Source organism: Chrysemys picta, chromosome 2 (assembly GCF_011386835.1).
Source record: "Chrysemys picta bellii isolate R12L10 chromosome 2, ASM1138683v2, whole genome shotgun sequence".
In the NCBI taxonomy this organism is placed as follows: Eukaryota; Metazoa; Chordata; order Testudines; family Emydidae; genus Chrysemys; species Chrysemys picta.
In genome coordinates this window covers 117,467,719-117,486,654 of record NC_088792.1, presented here as the reverse complement: position 1 = coordinate 117,486,654, position 18,936 = coordinate 117,467,719, and the positions used below count along the sequence as shown (strand labels likewise).

The 18,936-nt window shown below is 42.2% G+C and overlaps 1 protein-coding gene across 18 annotated transcripts in view; it reads right to left on the bottom strand.

Moving 5' to 3' along the window:
- The window catches only part of COL15A1 (collagen type XV alpha 1 chain), a 290,708-nt gene that overhangs the window by 198,138 nt on the left and 73,634 nt on the right, over positions 1 to 18,936 (bottom strand). For 8 of the 18 annotated variants that reach the window (XM_065584066.1, XM_065584069.1, XM_065584073.1 and 5 more), the window contains exon 1: positions 11,523 to 12,113. The exons of 6 other annotated variants lie outside the window; for them this stretch is intronic. In XM_065584066.1, coding sequence (XP_065440138.1) covers positions 11,523 to 11,901 — 379 coding nt within the window. In that variant the 5' untranslated portion in view covers positions 11,902 to 12,113. Of the gene's footprint in view, positions 1 to 11,522; positions 12,116 to 18,936 lie in introns of those variants that run through there. 4 more of the 18 variants (XR_010598479.1, XM_065584080.1, XM_065584075.1 and 1 more) reach the window with 3 other exon arrangements.

The following is an 18,936-nucleotide window of genomic DNA, read 5'->3' as shown; positions in this document are numbered from 1 at the left end:
TCACTTAGTGACCCTGAAAAAAATTGGATAGCAGAAAATCATGTGCACATACCTAAGGCATTGACTGGCCAATCATCTTATAGTGTAGCCAGTCATGCAGTATACAGTGCAAGGCCTCAATTTTGTGCCAGTGTATGTCTGAGTGAAAAGAACATAAGCATTTGTCCTTAGACAATGATACTGACCCAGTCAGAGTGTAGCTTTTAGAATGGTGACATTTCTCATGACAACATAATTCCTAGATATGCCACCACAGCCGTAAGGAGTCAGGCATCCGGTCCCAGATGACTGGAAAAAGGCTAATGTAGTGCCCATCTTTAAAAAAGGGAAGGAGGAGGATCCAGGGAACTACAGGCCAGTCAGCCTCACCTCAGTCCCTGGAAAAATCATGGAGCAGGTCCTCAAGGAATCAATTCTGAAGCACTTAGAGGAGAGGAAAGTGATCAGGAACAGTCAGCATGGATTCACCAAGAACAAGTCATGCCTGACTAACCTAATTGCCTTCTATGAGGAGATAACTGGGTCTGTGGATGAGGGGAAAGCAGTGGATGTGTTATTCCTTGACTTTAGCAAAGCTTTTGATACAGTCTTCCACAGTATTCTTGCCAGCAAGTTAAAGAAGTGTGGGTTGGATGAATGGACTATAAGGTGGATAGAAAGCTGGCTAGATCCTCGGGCTCAACGGGTAGTGATCAACGGCTCCATGTCTAGTTGGCAGCCGATTTCAAGCGGAGTGCCCCAAGGATCGGTCCTGGGGCCGGTTTTGTTCAATATCTTCATTAATGATCTGGAGGATGGCGTGGACTGCACTCTCAGCAAGTTTGCAGATGACACTAAACTGGGAGAGGTGGTAGATACGCTGGAGGGTAGGAATAGGATACAGAGGGACCTAGACAAATTAGAGGATTGGGCCAAAAAAAATCTGATGAGGTTCAACAAGGACAAGTGCAGAGTCCTGCACTTAGGATGGAAGAATCCCATGCACTGTTACAGACTAGGGATCAAATGGCTAGGCAGCAGTTCTGCAGAAAAGGACCTAGGGGTTACAGTGGACGAGAAGCTGGATATGAGTCAACAGTGTGCCCTTGTTGCCAAGAAGGCTAACGGCATTTTGGGCTGTATAAGTAGGGGCATTGCCAGCACATCGAGGGATGTGATCATTCCCCTCTATTCGACATTGGTGAGGCCTCATCTGGAGTACTGTGTCCAGTTTTGGTCCCCACACTACAAGAAGGATGTGGAAAAATTGGAAAGAGTCCAGCGGAGGGCAACAAAAATGATTAGGGGGCTGGAGGTTTAGGTTGGATATTAGGAAAAACTTTTTCATTAGGAGGGTGGTGAAGCACTGGAATAGGTTACCTAGGGAGGTGGTGGAATCTTTTTCCTTAGAGGTTTTTAATGTCAGGCTTGACAAAGCCCTGGCTGGCAGGGACAGCCTAGCAAGCAGGTGCCTGGAGCGACCAATGAAGAGGGGGGGCGGCACGTCCAGCCCTTTCGGCGGCAATTCGGCGGCGGGGCCGTCACTCCCTCTGGGAGCAAAGGACCTGCCACCGAATTGCCGCCGTAGAATGAAGCGGCAGTAGAGCTGCCGCCACAATCGCGGCTTCTTTTTTTTTTTTTTTTGCGCTGCCTGGGTCGGCAAAAATGCTAGAGCCGGTCCTGCTGGCTGGGATGATTTAGTTGGGGATCGGTCCTGCTTTGAGCAGGGGGTTGGATTAGATGACCTTCTGAGGTCCCTTCCAACCCTGATATTCTATGATTCTATATTTATAAAGCAACCCTCAAAAGGGCTAATGCACAAGGGGGACATTTTCAGGATTTCTTTTAAATTCCAAACATGTAGGCCAATGGCTTCAAAATCGGAGCCTGAGATTAGTTTCCTAAATCCATACTTATGCACCTGAATAACTGGCCTCATTTTCCTGGGTGCTCAGCACCCAGCAGTTTCTATTGATTGGTTATATTCAAGACCTCCTCCTTGTGTGTCCTCCCGATGTTTATTTGCACTCACATGCCACCCACTGTTTAGGGTTCCACCATTGTGTCTGAAATCAGTGGGCGACTGAGCTTCTGCCTTGGCAGCCACATTTGTTCCCTCCTGAAACTGAGCTTATTTAATCTCGCCCCACTTTTTAAAAAAACACCTTAACAATTTTTTTGCAGAGGTGTTTTGAAATCAGCACTACTGTTTTGTTCACCCCTCTGGTTTCTAATTTTGTTGAGATCAAGGTGTTCTTTTATAAATGAAGGAGAAATTGTTTTTATTATTTTTGTTCAGTACCCCCAAGAGTTTTTTCAGAAGGGAGTGCGCTTTATCAATAAAATTATTATTTTGATCAGCACTATTCAATGTTTGGCCCCGTTAGACCCCTAATTTTCAAAATCTTGTCCTAGTGCCTCATTGAGAACTACAAAGTGTTCAGCCAGAAGAGGCCATCGGGGCGAGAGAGAAATATTCTTCAGAGACTGGTAAAATTGATATTATCCTGAAGGAAATATTTTGGAATGCAAGCTCCCTGTGAATCCCTGAGCCATGTCACCAAGTTTACTTCCAGAGTAAAATGATGTTGAAAACTCATTATTGGTGGTGATTTTACAGCAGAAACATTGATCTGGAGTCACACAACCTAGTCTTTTCTTGGTCTCAATAACTACTACTGAATCAGCAAGTGTTTCAGAGGCAGAATGGGGATTCTCTTTTGTGAGGGTTTTCTCATTTTGCATACAGGGCTGCCATCAAATGCTTTTCTGAACATGCTTTCTAAATGGCAGGTTGCCAAGGAAAGTGTTGACATAGTGCTCCAGAACAATGCTATTAACATAATGAGAGTTTTCAGTGACTACTGTGTCAGTTTGGGGTGTCCTGATCATGCTCTGCACTAACAACACTTTGTTAAAACAACCTCTGTTGTCCTCTTGATTGCCATCAGCCAGAAAGCAGTCAGCGTTTTTCAAAATTCCTTTTGTCAAACTCTACAGCTCACAAGTGGAATTAGGCTCGCTGGAAGATCATGAGCAGGTGAAATTGGGTTTTCCAGGTGTTACATTTATGTGATGAAAAAATATATGGGTTCTGACAGTATCCTTCTCTGCTTGCAGTATTGCTGTAGCCATGTTGGTCCCAAGATAAGAGCGACAAGATGTGTGAGGTAATTGGACCAAACTTCTGTTGGTGAAAGAGACAAGCTTTGGAGCTACACAGAGCTCTTCTTCACATCTGGGAAAGATCCTAAGAGTGTCAGAGTTAAGTACAAGGTGGACCAGATTATTCAGCATAAGTAGTTAATACAACTACAGCCCATACTTGATGGGGACCACATCCTGGAAAAAAATCTTTCCTGAAACCTCCCAAACTCGCGACACTCATCCGCAAAAGAAAGCTCCCCACAGAGTAGGACACATCCAACTTTAAGCAGCACCAGACGCAAAACCTGTAAACATATCTCCACTGCTACAATGACTGACACGCCCCACAACACACCTTTCAAGATCCATAGGTCCTAGGCATGCCTATCACAACATGTGGTGTACCTCTTCCAGTGCACTAAATGCCCCAACAACAACTACGTAGGTGACACCAGATAGACAATCACTATGATCTCAAATGAGCTCACACAGAAAAATGATAAGACAAAAAACACTGTATCATACCATATTATTTCTCACAAACGGATCACTCCATATCTGACCTCTCAGTTCTCAGCTTTAAAGGAAACCTGCACAATACCCGCAAAAGATGAGCTTGGGAGCTTAAATTCATAACTTTGCTAAATACTAAAAATCATGGACTTAATCAAGACACTGGTTTTATGGCTTATTACAACAATATGTAACCCACTAACCACCCCTTTTTTTTTGGCTTATATCTGAAAGACTAGCAGGACACTTTCCCTAGAATGGTCCCTTAGCAGATGTGTTAGCTACCTATGCTTAACAATTTTGTTTCAGCTGTCACACTCTGAGTACCTTTCCCGGACCTGAAAGAGAGCTCTGTGTAGCTCAAAAGCTTGTCTCTCTCACCAGCAGAAATTGGTCCAATAAAAGGTATTACCTCACCCACCCTGTCTCTCCAGAATTCTTCTCTGTGGATTTGAATACCAATCTGCTAACACATTACATGTGGCAAAGTCTGGTATTTAGATACTCAGATACTACAGTGATGCGCAGTGTAGAAATGCCTATACGTGAAAGAAATTCTTGAGGCCTTGAGAACTAGTTAGTTCTTGAGAACTATCTTGTAAGGTAAGCTGTAGAGATTTCAGCATTACCGTCATGTCTCCAACAATTTATCGGTGCTCAGGAATTCCCACACCAAGACACTGGAACCAAAAACAAAACCAAAAAAACCCTGAGCTGTTCAGCTACACTGAGTGTGGACAAGCTATATTGTGACTTGTGTCCTCTATTACAAGTACAACACAGCTTTCAGCTCAGAGTCAAATAGCGCTAATGCTACCCCCACTGACTGCACAGAGCAGCCCCGCAAGAGATTGGCCCTACATGAGTCACAATCTCTCCCCCATATTCTCCTAGGACAATGCAGCTCTAGAGCACTCCCGAGGCTGGGCTGTGGCATAAATGGCACAATCTAGCCTTTAATGTGCTGTAGCTCTCTTGAATCCGTTATATCAAAAACATTTAACAGTTATCTAAGATATTCTGTGTAATGTTCTTTTCCATACAGACTGCTTATTACGGCGAGAACTGTTATTGACCTCTATATTTAGGTTGCCTAACATTTACCATTATAACAGAGTACTGTGATTTTTTTTTAGAAGCTCTAACACCTCCATTGTTTGCAGCAGGGTTTTAAAATTTGCTGTGGAGAGTACCCTCAGGCTGGAGTAGCGCCTTTTCTTTGTCCCCTGAAATTCTGTTTAGGTTTAGCTGAGTTATGAACTGTTAAATATTGCCATATATCCCTTCTCTTGCTTGAGTTCCTCAAGAAATAACTGAAGACAAATATTTTAAAGAGCTGGGCCCATGCCATCACCAGAGTGCAAATACTGCACTGGGAATGCCTGGGAGCAGCTGTTATGAAGGGTGGAGGGAACAGCAGGGCCAGATTCCTACCTATGCATACCTCCTAGTCCCAGCAGGCAGCCGCAGCTTTCCATTCCGTGCTGTAAGGTCACAAACATGAGGCAGAAGCCCACCACTTCCTGAGGGTGGGGAAAGGGAAATATGGGCCAGGCTGTGTTCCCCCTTTTAACCGCATGACACCGGAGGCCCGTTTTCCCCTCTCTGGGTTAACAGTCTTCTTTTGTTGCTACCTAATATAGTTGGTTCCATAACTCAAGTGGTAAGCTGCAGTGCTAAAGGTTTAGAGTTCAAATCCAGCCTATGGTTCAGGATGTGGGCGGAGTTACAGCTGAATACAGGTTCATAGATTCTAAGGCCAGAAGGCACCATTATAATCATCTAGTCTGACCTCCTCTAAAGCTTCCCCAAAAATAATTCCTAGAGCATATCTTTAAGAAAAACATCCAATCGTCGTGATTTAAAAGTTGTCAATGATGGAGAATACACCATGACTCTTGGTAACTTGTTCCAGTGGTTAATTACTCTCTCCGTTAAACATTTATGCCCTATGTCCAGTCTGAATCTACCAGAATTTACTTTTGTTCACACATGAGACAGTTTTTAATTACATGATCACATATTATTCCCCACACAGGACGCATGTCTCGGTCAACACACAGGAAAGATGCGTAAGGGCGTAAATCTGACATTCCCAAACTTTCAAGTGTTTGACTATACAACCTAAATAATGTAGGGGGTTATTTTGTACATAGAGGCAAATGAGGCATTTTGTAAGGAATCAGTCAAGATTATACAACGTTCAGTGTATAATTCAATTATTGTAGCTCGTATCTGATATATGGAATAGACAACACATGTTATCCAAATCCATAGAAAAGTGGATTCATAACAGCCTTAATCTACAAAACTATGTAGCTGCAAACCTGTGTAGCTATTCAGAGCTTAACAGACTATGGGCCTGATCCTCCAGCCATGGAAGCCAATGGCAAAACTCCAATACAATTCAATGGGAACTGGACCAGGCACTATATAACAGTGGTTCTCAAACTTTTATACTGGTGACCCCTTTCACATAGCAAGCCTCTGAGTGCTTATAAATTAAAAACACATTTTTATATATTTAACACCATTATAAATGCTGGAGGAAAAGCGAGGTTTGGGGTGGAGGCTGACAGCTCGCGACCCCCATATAATAACCTCATGACCCCCTGAGGGGTCCCGACCCCCAGTTTGAGAACCCCTGCTATATAAGCATGGACCAAGTAGGGTTGCCAACTTTCTAATCGTACAAAACCGAACACCCCTCCCTGAGGTCCTACCCCTGTCCCGCCCCTTCTCTGAGGCCCAACCCCCACTCACTCCATCCCCACCTGCTTCCATTGCTTGCTCTCACTCACTTTCACCGGCTGTGGGCAAGGGGTTGGGGTGTGGGAGGGGGGAGAGGGTGTCGGCTCTGGGTGGGGCTGAGGGGTTTGCGGTTCGGGAGGGGGCTCAGGGCTGCAGCAGGAGGTTGGGGTGTGGGGGGGTGAGGGCTCCCACTGGGGGTGCAGGAGGGGGCTCAGGACTGGGGCAGGGGGTTGGGTGTGAGGGGGTGCAGGCTCCGGGAGGGAGTATGGGTGCAGGAGGGGACTCCGGGATGGGGCAGGAGGTTGGGGTGCACGAGAGAGTGTGGGGTCCTGGCGGCGCTTACTGCGGCTCCCAGGAAGCGGCCGCCAGGTCCCTGCGGCCCCTAGGTGCATGGGCAGCCAGGGAGGCTCCATGTGCTGTCCTCGCACCTGTAAGCATCACCCCCACAGCTCCCATTGGTCGCTGTTCCTGGCCAATGGGAGCTGTGGAGTCGGCACTCAGGGCGGGGGCAGCATGTGCCATGGGGCCGCAGGGACCTGACGGCCGCTTCCGGGAGCTGCAGGGAGTCAGGGCAGGCAGGGAGCCTGCCTTAGCCTGGGGCCCCACTTAGGGTGACCAGATATCCCAATTTTATAGGGACAGTCCTGATTTTGGGGTCTTTTTCTGATATAGGCTCCTATTACCCCCCATCCCCTGTCCCGATTTTTCACACTTGCTGTCTGGTCACCCTAGCCCCACTGCATCACTGACTGGAGTTGCCAGGGTCTCTTTTCGACCGGGTGTTCCAGTCGAAAACCGGACACCTGGCAACCCTAGCACTAAGCTTCAGTGTGACTCAAAACTGATTGTCTGCTCATGAAAGAAACTGCATGTTCATAGAGTCATAGAAATGTGGGTCTGGAAGTGACCTTGAAAGGTCATCTCCATGCTCACCTGCTGAGGCAGGATTAAGTATATACCAACAACAGCAACTGCCATGTTATCCAGGAACTCACATTTCTTTTAATATTCAGTCTTTGTTACATTTTTTAACAACAAATAGCTTATAAACCAAAACTTAGCTATATATAATTATTATGGTCACAAATACGCCCACAACTCAAATACCATAATGGTGAGTGCTACATAAATACCTTGAAAGACCAACAGATAAACACATAATTAATTTACCCCATAAGAGTCAAAAACCTACTGTACCAAATAGGAAGGAAAACAGGCCTATTATTTTTAATTATATAAAGTCCAATTTTATTATACAAACTCTTGTTAGCTTTAGTGATGTATAATCTTGTACCAGCCCTGTAAAAAAAAAAAGATTTAGGGGAATTTGAATGCCCTTAAACAAAAAATTGGATGGTGTTTCTATTGAAACTGCCCCTAAATCAGTTGCTATCACATTCTTGTGTATGATTTGTCATATACAATAATTACAGTGTTTCCTTTCTTTAAATGTACAGAGACCACAGTACACTAAAGCAGAGGCTAATCCCTTTGAATCTATAGAAAAGCTTTTTATTAATCCTTCTGAACATGTGATCTAGATTGCCTGCATAGTTTCAAAATAATGAAAGTACAAGCTGTCAGGCAAAGAACAAAAGAAAGTTTACGTTCCAGATTGTTACTTTAAATGAGTTTCATTTAGCCCCTAAATTAATACAGATGTTTTAAGAAAAATAATTAAAACAATAAGTGAGATTTTGGTTTTAGAGATGAGTTTTGATATGAAGCTCTGTGAAAATTTTAAGGGTTTACTTTGTAAGATGTTTGCATTGAAAATGAAATCAGTGGAATTACAGTAATTTCGTTAAAAGCTAATTCCTATACAGAATTTTGCCTTAGTCACTTAATTTCTGGAATTTATTCCAAGAATACTATAGCCATTGTAGGAAAATTTATCATGAAATTAGCTATAAGAGGTCTGACCAAAAAAACAAAAATCTTTTTTTTTTACATTCTGCTGGTTCAAGATGGTAGCTGGGCAATTTCTCACCTCTGGGATAAGGAGGAGTAAAGAAGCATCAGAGACTTCCCCACCCCCAAAGCAGAAACAACTCCAGGCACTTATATATGCTAACTGGTGTTTAAAAATAGGGTCAAGTATGATATCACACACTATTTCTATATGCACAAACAAAAAAGAAGCCAGTACCCTAGACAAGCTGCAATGAACAGGATTCAGAGGAGCAGGAAATTACAGGACCAATTTTGCAGTGTCACTCCCTGCACCCCTTTCTTTATGCTAACAGTTTTGAAACAACCAAAAAAATCATTTGTTTATTTTAAAAGAAACAAACCTTCTAATTTTACCCAGTACCATTTTAAATAAAAAAAAAAAACAAACGAACAAAAAACACAACATAAACTGGCAACTTGCAGTTTAAACTGAGGAGAGGAAGGGAGAAATGGACAATATGACCTATACCTCGCTTCTAGGGATGTGCAAATCCTGAATCTTTGAATGCCTGTTAGCACAAAAAATGCTGCTATTCAGGCACTGAATCTTCTACAGCCCTTGCCTAGTCTTTGGGGTGGGTGGTCAGAGGGAGTTAGAGTGAAGATCCCTTTCCAGAGAAAGATTCCAGGATCACATACCAATTCCTCAGGCTTCTTGCCACAGCTGAGTCAGAACAAAAAGACTTGCACGGGCTTCCCTCAGCGTATGACTATGCTGCAATCTGAGGTATGATTGCACCTCAGGTTGGCATACCCACGCTAGCTTTAATCTAGCTAGTGCAGCTAAAAACAGCAGTGAAGGGCCAGCCAGTGGGCTAGTAACGCATGAGAATGCATGAGAAGAGGATGCCAGTGCTAACCCCCAGAACCTATACACAGTAGGGGTAGAGGATTATGGCATGCTGGCCTTCTCTGTCAAGACTGAAGAGAAGAGGGGCGATGCCCCTCACACTGGGGAGGGGATAAAGAAGAGAAAATGTAGGTTTGGGGTGGTGGAGAGCAGCTCTATCCAAATAATATTTGGGGCCCAATGTTGGTTCTGGTATGCATCCCTAATTTTTCCTTTTTCTATGTTGTTCAACTGTCTGGCAGGAGATTACATTTTTAAAGGGGTGGGGGGGAAGTACAGTAAATTAGCCAAACCAAATAAAAAAATAATAATAGCAGGGCTCATCGTACTTCACTTCTCTCACCTGGAAACCAGAGCTGAGGTCGGAGGGTACGCGACAGTATAGGAACTATTGTTAACCTAGACTCCTAGGGTGAAATCCTGGCCCCAGTGAAGTCAATGGGAGTTCTGCCATTGACTTCAGTGGAGCCAGGATTTCACCCATACATAGTCAGCTGTAAATTAACCTTTTTGCATGTCAGGCTGTTAATCCCACAGCTGCAGAACTGGAACTAACACTGCTTAAATTTACCTCTAATACCTCAATACCTGGGATAGAGGAGATAATACAAGACAAAGTGGTCCAACTCCATTCCAATTAGGTACCTAACTATTTAAGGTTCAGTGATTCTCATATTCACACCTTCCTCCAACCTGATTCAATGGGCCAGATTCAAAGGGGAGTTTAAAATAATAAAATTTACCTGCTTACCCTCAACATGTAAATTCCACCAGTTTAGACTCAGATTTAGACCCAGATTCTCTTTAGACTCTCATCCTTTTGAGGATGTCTGATTTACATCCTTTACCACAGAACCACTGAATTTGTCCTTCCGAGTCTACAGAGTCTAAACTGGTACAATGCCTGTATTGAGCAACTGGACGAAAGGGATGTAGCAGAAAATGTAACTGGAAAGCACAAAGTACTGTAAAGTAAAATAGGTCATCTCCTGTGTCAATGGGATTACTTGCATCAGAAGGAGAAGGCGAATTTGGCCAATGGATTCAAGACTGGTGGCCAAATTCTCCTTCTGACACACCCGTGTAACCCTCTTGATTTCAAAAGAGTTGTTCTGGTGTCAATTCTGAGAGGAGAATTTGGCCTTCAGTACCTGACTAATTATTTAACTATTCATGGATGTTGCTGATGCTTCACAGAGATAGCTGCTATTATTTCCATTTCTACTAGAGGTAAATGGGGTATAAATTTTGACAATGCCTGCCAGCCCAGTGCTCAGAGAGAGCGTTGTATTAATGTCTGCACTGTGCTATTTGCTAGCTTAGACTCAGTCAGAGAAGTCCATTAAGCCCAGAATTCAAGGGCACAGCACAAATAAATAAAAAGCAAAATAAGTCAATTTACTTTCTGTGCATGCTGGTTTCTAATGTCTGTTTTCATTTTCTTTCCTCCTGAAAGCAGCTCTCCCGTATGTGTCTGTCTGATATTATATAACAGGATGAATATAACAATTAACTTAAGATCCCCAGGAGACAGTACCAAGTATGCCTTATTAATTACCAGCATACCAGTTTAATTTGCAACAAAGGAATTTACACATTTCAATGCTGCTAATCCTTACATTTTCAAACTGGTCTATGGAGTTTTAGCTGCACAAGTCTCTATAAGGTGAAAACATGCCCCTTTATTGTTTTGCTCATATCTATATTTGTGTGATAGTCATACAACCTTGTACTGTATGGGAGAGTCATTAACAGATTTCTCCCTGTTTTTGGTGGGAAATCATCAGGGAATTGGTGTCTTATCTATTCAAGAAAAAAACCTAATACCTCAATTATGACAGCATTTTTTGGTCAGTACTTCTGTCAATTACTTGCTAAAGTCAAATACATTTAGACAGCATGAAGGGTTTTGAGACTTTTACATGCGGAGTACAGTTTAGTCTCAGAGGATACAGTCTCCTGACATTTTTCTTGCTGTAGTTACAGACCTACTACTTAAAGTGAAAGTCAATATCATGAACTAAAATCTTGACTTTCATTTGCAGCAGTGTGACAGTAAAGATAGATATTGCTTTGTTACTGCCAACATCCACTTCCAGCATGCACAAGGAAAGATACTACAAGCACATGGCAATTATTTCCAACAGTCTCTGCCTGGTATCATTTCAATTTTAAGAGGATTACGGAAGCTCCTGTGATATGCTCTGGCAGGTACTCTCTAAGTATATATATACACACACTCATATTTTTCTGCCAAATGAAGTGTTAAAAAACACAACACTGAAATTTTCGTTGTCGTAGTAGTTTATTATTTTACAGCTAGTATTACCTGTTTTCTTTTGTTTCCCCTGACTTATTTTCTTTCCTGTCTTTAACTCCAGTTCTGAGAGAGCTTTTTCTCTGGAAAAATTAGTTACTGCTTCTCCACCTGGCAAAGTAGATTCATAAGGAACTCCAGTGGCACCTGAAGATACTGTGGAAGTGATGCTCCCTGCAGGAGCCCTTGCACTAACTGTAGTCCGACTCAGTGAAACTCCATTTGTTACGTAGCCCTTAGGCACACTTACGTTTAAAGTGATAGTGTTGACAGCTGTGGCTACAGGTGGAGTAGTTGTTTGTGTGGTGCCCCACAGCCGTTGCCACCACCATTGCCCTTCTATAAAACCAGACTGCATTAGGAAAATAATCCAGGCTAGTTTGCTGAACATCTTTCAGTGCTGCAGACAACAAATCAAGCCTCAAACTTTCCTCTCCAATTGCTTGATTGCTGTCTCCAATTTTCACAGCTGGTAAAAATGAAGAAGAAATGACTTCATCCTAAAAACAGTTGAAAGTTGTTTTACGTTGCTGCCAGAGTTCATAAGCCACCTTCAAACGTGTTTCGTGATCTTAGGTGTCTAATTTACAGCCTAAATATTCATTACTAACCATTTGTGTCCTTGTGTAATGTAGCTCTCAAGCCAGTTAGTTACCAGACTTCTTTTCTAATGGAAATGAAGTGCATACCAGCCAGCTTTAGAAGGAGTTTCTCATCTACACCAGTCAAAGTACTGGACACCTCCCTCCCCTAAAAAAAACTAAACACATACAACAAAAAACAAAAAAAACTCGTCTCATAAGCAGCTACAACAAATGAAGAAACTTTTGTTATATAGCTCTCCCTGGTGATTGGCTCCGTGCTGTGGTAAAAATTAATCCTTGTGCAATGACTAATACCGTGGTTCTAATTAAACAAACCCAGAGTGGCTTGTGATGTGAACAGAACACAAACTTGTGTATAGTTTTATTCTGTTTTTCTGTACTGGGGCTCATATATTTTTTAAATATCACAAGGAGTTTGCAGGGAGAAAAAAGAAACACATCATGTTTTTTATGGAGCTCTCATACAAAAGCAAGGGAAACCTATGCAGTAACTCCCCAGTTTGACTGCAGCCCTCAACCAGATCCTTGATCCCTGATCCCAAACCATAAGCCTTTAATAAACTCCCACAAGCCCCAGGAAGGACTATGAGCTCCTGAAGAGCGCCACACTTGGACTGAGCAGTGGCAGAAGAGCTGCTGCAATAGGATGATCAAATGTACAAAGGGTGTTGTTGGAAGATCAAAGGGAGGAAGAGCTATTGAATGGTCATGGGATGAAGCAGGGGCTTTCTAGATTGTCATGGATATAAGCAAGCTGGGGGAGAGGGATGACTTCCCCACATGAGCTTCACTAGCATCTGTAGAATCTAAGCATAGAGAAGTAGAAACTCAATTTTCTACTTTGCATGAACATCTAAACAAGAAAGTGACCATCTCACGGGAGAGAGTTTACTCTTCTTTCCTTGGAGCATACATCAAATCCCACCAAGCTCCAAACAGATTTGTCTACAATCCTCAGTCTTCCATGGTCCAGACCTTCTGTTTATGTCTCCATTGCTCCTGAACGGGTTCCCATTCTGAATCTGTCTACAAATATCCTGTTACACTCCACAGGGTATTTGAGCTAAAATTAATTCTGGAGCCGAAAGCCTGCTCCACTCTCTCTGCATCCCTTAAACCCACATTAAAATCTGAAATGAGGCTCAGGACTGCAAAGATCCTTGTGCAGTGAAGATGAATTTCAACAATGGGAAAGAATCACAAAAAGCATCACTTCCACACTGAACAAGGAACTTTGTTAGTATAAGGAAAACAGTATTATCCCAAAAGCAACTCTGCTTCTTTTACTACTTCAGTATGGTGGCGCTGCAGCTAGAACCTTCCCCAGGACTGTGATACCTGGCTTCCTGCTACAGTGTGAAAGAAACAGTACAGACAACATTTCCTGTTGTAACTGACAGAAGCAGAGCCTTCTGGGGCATAACAGCACTACTTCAGATAGGCAGTCACACATGAAAAGTGTATTTAGGTAGGTGCTCTGGAGAAACAACATGTGGAATTGCAGAACAACCTAACTGAAGCACATTTAATCAAGCTGCATCATACTGAGACCAGAAATATTAGCCGTTTTCCACATATGCATTTAAACATATACAACTATGTAGAAGTGGTGTTGGGAAAACACTGCAAGAAAGAATGTAAGAATTGCCATGCTGGTAAAACAGAAATGTGAAAGCTGAGCAAGTGTCTGAACTCTATTGATGCTAGGGCAGAATTCTGTCTTTGCTAGACACACACATCTACTGCAGAAGAGCAAAGCAAGAAACTTCAAGCCAAATTCTGTCCATAGATGCTCCCATCCAGCTCCCATCAGGCTCATTAGAAGTGCATGTATACCCAAGAACTGTACGTGGAACTTAGGCATGGTGTATACACATTTTTAAAAAAACTGTTTTGATTAGAGACGTTGGGTTGTTGTTTTTTTAACTAAAATATTTATATCAGTACACCCCCTAATGTGGATGCAGTTATACCAGTATAAAGCTTCCACTGGTCCAGTGTATTCTCCCAAATTTATGTGAATAAGCTACATCAGTGCTTAAACTGGTATACCAGTATAATTGTGTCCACATTAGGGGGTTACTTCTCCTTAAGTATACTGGTTTCATATCCATATAACTAAAACCAGTATAAACACAGTTTGTAAACAAGTCCTAAGCATTTGTTTCCTTCATTATTCCCCCTAATCCTATTCTTGCACTTCAGTTTGGGCTCTCTCTCTAATTTCCTTTACTAGCTATATTCTACCTCAAAAGGAAATGGTTATGTACTTAAAATAGAATTACATTTTAAGTTTTGTATAGCAACTCCCAATTGCATACAATAAAATCTATAAAATAACATTTCTTCTTTTCCCCATTTTCTTCTTTTCAATCTGGTAAATAAACCTCCCTTGCTATCCCTGCTTCTAAACAGAACTCAGAGGATCAGGGCTCTCTTCCCCACTTTGCTTGAGCTTCATAATCACCTACCATGCCATAAGAGGCTTTGGAAGACAGTTACTATTTATTGTGCTGAAAAAACAGCAGGGAGAATCACATCGTTGGCCACACAAAAATTGTGGTTTATTTTTTTAAAGATCAGGGTTTCCCCCCTCCCCTCCAATGACAGGAATGAGTTTATTACATGCATGCATAGGGCTAAATTCTGCCTTTAAATATTCATATGAAATGCTCACTGACTTCTTGGGAGATGCATGTGTTTATCTAAAAGAGCAGATGTTGGCCATCACAACACAAAGATGATTTTCTACCAGATTATAACAGTTTAAAGTAGAGATCTGTCCAAGCTGCAAAGTACTGATCTGGAACTGAAATATAAGTGTGTTCCAGTTCTGGGTTCCAGTTTGGGTCCATTTAGATTTTGGTCCTAAACTACATAAGAGTGTCTTTATAAACTGGAAACAACATGTCATCTAACATTTGAATGATGCCACTGTTGAACAGATGGGCAAAATAAACAACGGGTACAAAAAAGACAGTAAATATGTTGACAAACTTCCCTTCATGTGCTCTCTTCCTGACTAATTCCAGTCTTTGGTTGCAATCTTCCTTCTGAAAACCATCTGGAAATAACATGTTGTAAGCCATGTACCTACACATCAATTTACAACTTGTTTCTGGACTCAGACTATTTTGGGTCTGGGGTGGGTAGGGTTTATTTGTTTTCACATTTTTAGTTCCTAAAGTAGGTTCTCTCATCCCTGCTCTCCTCCAGACTAATTAATCCCCTCACTGTTTTAAGGCTCTATAGCACATATCTAGAGTAATGGATGCCACCCATAAAGCTCTATGGCTATGTGCACATATCCTCACTTTTAATATGTGCAATGGTGAATTTCATCACCATTGAGAGTGCTGGCATTGAAGTGTTCACTTGTGAGCCCTCACCTACAAACTTGTAATTAGGGCTGTGAGCTGGTTAAATATCTGATTAAAACAACAGTGACCACCCAATTAAAAATAAATATAACAACTGTGTGTGTAATGTCATTGCAGCTGTATGTGTTTTGATAGGAGTGCTCCTTCTTAAAAGATGTAATCTGATTTAAAAGCATGGAACTTTTCCTGATTGGGCAAATTGTTTCAATGGTAAATGGCCTAACCAAAAAAAAAAAAAAAGTCACCTCTAAGATTCAGAGTAGCAGCCGTGTTAGTCTGTATCCGCAAAAAGAACAGGAGTACTTGTGGCACCTTAGAGACTAACAAATTTATTAGAGCATAAGCTTTCGAAGAAGTGGGCTGTAGTCCACGAAAGCTTATGCTCTAATAAATTTGTTAGTCTCTAAGGTGCCACAAGTACTCCTGTTCTCTAAGATTCAGTAATGGAAGAGTGATTTCCAAACAACGTTGGTTTTTCATCCAAGCTCTTTAGCAGATAGTACATAGTTTTTGAACTGCTTTGGAAGTGGTTGGGAATATAGATGTAAGTTATTATTAAGACGTCTCTGCTTATGTGAAGCAAATTAGTGATGCCTGAAGCTTCAAACTTTTTTTAGCCCATTGTTGACTGGGACTGCACTAGTAACCCAAGGGAAAGGTAGGTGATCTGCCTGGGATGGAGTTGACCGTATGGAAAAATTCAGCCTGAGTCTAACTCTGCCTAACTGCCTCAACAACTTCCAGTGACTTCAGTGGGCTTTGGATCAGGCCTTAACCACACCACTCTTAATCTTGCTAATTCATCCATTCCTGATATTGGTGGGCCAAATTTAGCCCTGGTGTAAGTGGATGCAACTCCATTACCAGGGCTGAATTTGTTTCACTATCTTTAACTGCGTATTGCTCAATGGTGAATACACACAGCTTTTCTGGAAACTTTTGAGTGGACTCTGGATAGAAGTTAAAATTAAACTAGGAACAGCAGAACCAATAATTCGGACATCTGGATTAAAGCATTTGTACTTTCCCACTGTTCAGTATGTGCACAGAAAAAATTCAGATAAAATCCTGAGTTCAAGCAACCAGTTTCTAGCTATTATAAAGCACTCCATTGGAGCTGCTCTTCTATGGGTGGAAAAGATTGTATAAATCCATAGACTTCAGAAACCTGCCACCACACAGGCAGAGGCAGCTGGATTACTGACAAGGAGACTGTGTGCAGCAGCTTCCTCCTGCCAACTGTTTCATCTCTTGAAAATGAGCAAAATATACAAGAGCAAAAAAGCAAGGCTGCCTCCAGCATGCCAAGAGAATGATTTTAGTGACAAAACTCTTTTAGCCTGACTCCAGGAAGCACAATTCCAAAGGCCCAAATTTGGGGCATTAGAGAAGAATATTGCTGGAATTTCCTTCGGGTAAAGGGGAGTGAGATTAGCCCCATGTGATGTGAAGTTAATCACTGCCATGACAGCAGAACAAATGCATTGCTGTTCTCTGTTCGGCTACTACAAGAGGCTAAGTCTAGAGGATGATACATAATGCAACTTGAGCTTTGAAAGGTTCACAACTATTTAAGCACAAATGTTACATAGGACTGACACGTTTAGCCAACCTCCCCCCCGCCCCTTTTTATTTTTTAAACCAAATGGTTTTTGATGACATGATTATTTGTTTACTCATTTGCTCAACATGAAGATTATATCACAGATTGGGCTAGATTCTGTTCCTATTTAACTCAAAGAGAGGAGAAGGAGGCCCCTGCTGTACATAAAACAGTCCATATAGCATATATTAATAGTCCTGTAACCAAACAAACAGATGATAGTTGTAAAACAGCAACACAGGAAGCCAAACATCCTGCAGCAAATCTGACAGAGTATGTCTACGCTAGAGCAGGAGACATACCCATGCCAGCTCTAATTGAGCTAGCACACTAAAAAAATAGGATAGCCTTGGTGGTGCAAGCAGCAAGAAGAGCTACCCGCCCCAAGTACAATCCCATCTGAGACCATAGGTCCCCACTCAGGCAACTAGCCCTTCCTGCTGCCCATGCTGCTGGGGCTACATTCCTATTTTTAATGCGCTAGTTTGAGCAGAGCTAGCACAAATATGTCTGCTTGAGCTGGAAATGACACCTGTTGGCACCAGTAGAGACATACTCATAGTCACAGTTCTCAAGTCGAGGAAAGGGCCTGGAGTCCCTGCAGCAGGGAAAAAGGAAAGCTTGGATGAAGTTATGATGTATTAGATCAGGGGTCGGCAACCTTTCAGAAGTGGTGTGCCGAGTCTTCATTTAGTCACCCTGATTTAAGGTTTCACGTGCCAGTCATACATTTTAATGTTTTTAGAAGGTCTCTTTCTATAAGTCTATAATATATAACTAAAACTATGGTTGTATGTAAAGTAAATAAGGTTTTTAAAATGTTTAAGACGCTTCATTTAAAATTAAATTAATATGCAGAGCCCCCCCGGACCAGTGGCCAGGACCCAGGCAGTGTGAGTGCCACTGAAAATCAGCTTGCATGCCGCCTTTGGCATGCATGCCATAGGTTGCCTACCCCTGTATTAGATCTTTCTTGCATGAAATTATTTTCACACTGCTTTGTATTCATAACTCAGGTTTATTTATTTGTTTTCTCTCTCTCTTCCCCCCCCATCTAATGTTCACAAAGACATCCCATGCTTGTATTTCCATTGTCAAATACACCTCCCAGTAGCTCACTCTTGTCTGTGCATGAATGCCTGGCTAATATAGAACATCTCCATTGTTTTCAGCTTGTGCTCTGTTGGAGGGGCTAAAGAGCAGCCTTTCAATGGCTCTTTGGATGCCCACTGAGACAGACCTGGTTAGATGACAGGAACCACATCCTACAAAGACATTAAAAATAACAAGCTAATGGCTTCGAAAACAGTTGACGTCAGATAGACGTCCACATCTGTACATTATTACTAAGCAACACTCTTTCCTCCTTTGCCCATTCCCAGCTCAAATAACCAAGACAAATAAGGCTCAGAGCTCCCTTTCTATGGGGGGCAGGTAAACCATATGCTACAATGCATGTGATGCAAATCTTATGCAATCTTAGGGCGACCAGATGTCCCGATTTTATAGGGACAGTCCCGATATTTGGGGCTTTTTCTTATATAGGTGCCAATTACCCCCCACCCCATCCTGATTTTTCACACTTACTATCTGGTCACCCTAGGCAATCTCTGCATTATTTCAAAACACAGTAATTCTGTATTCCATGGAATATCATAACTGCTGCACACCATCACTTCACAGATAAAACTCAGCTGTTACCTTTGATGTGTAGTCAGAAATTTCTTCTTCTTCAACAAAGATGTTTACTTAGCATACTGCAAAGGTTTCCCATTGCTCTCCGTAGCTGCAGCCAAAGAGCACAGCCAGGGCCTTCCTTCACTCTCCAAAATGTACGT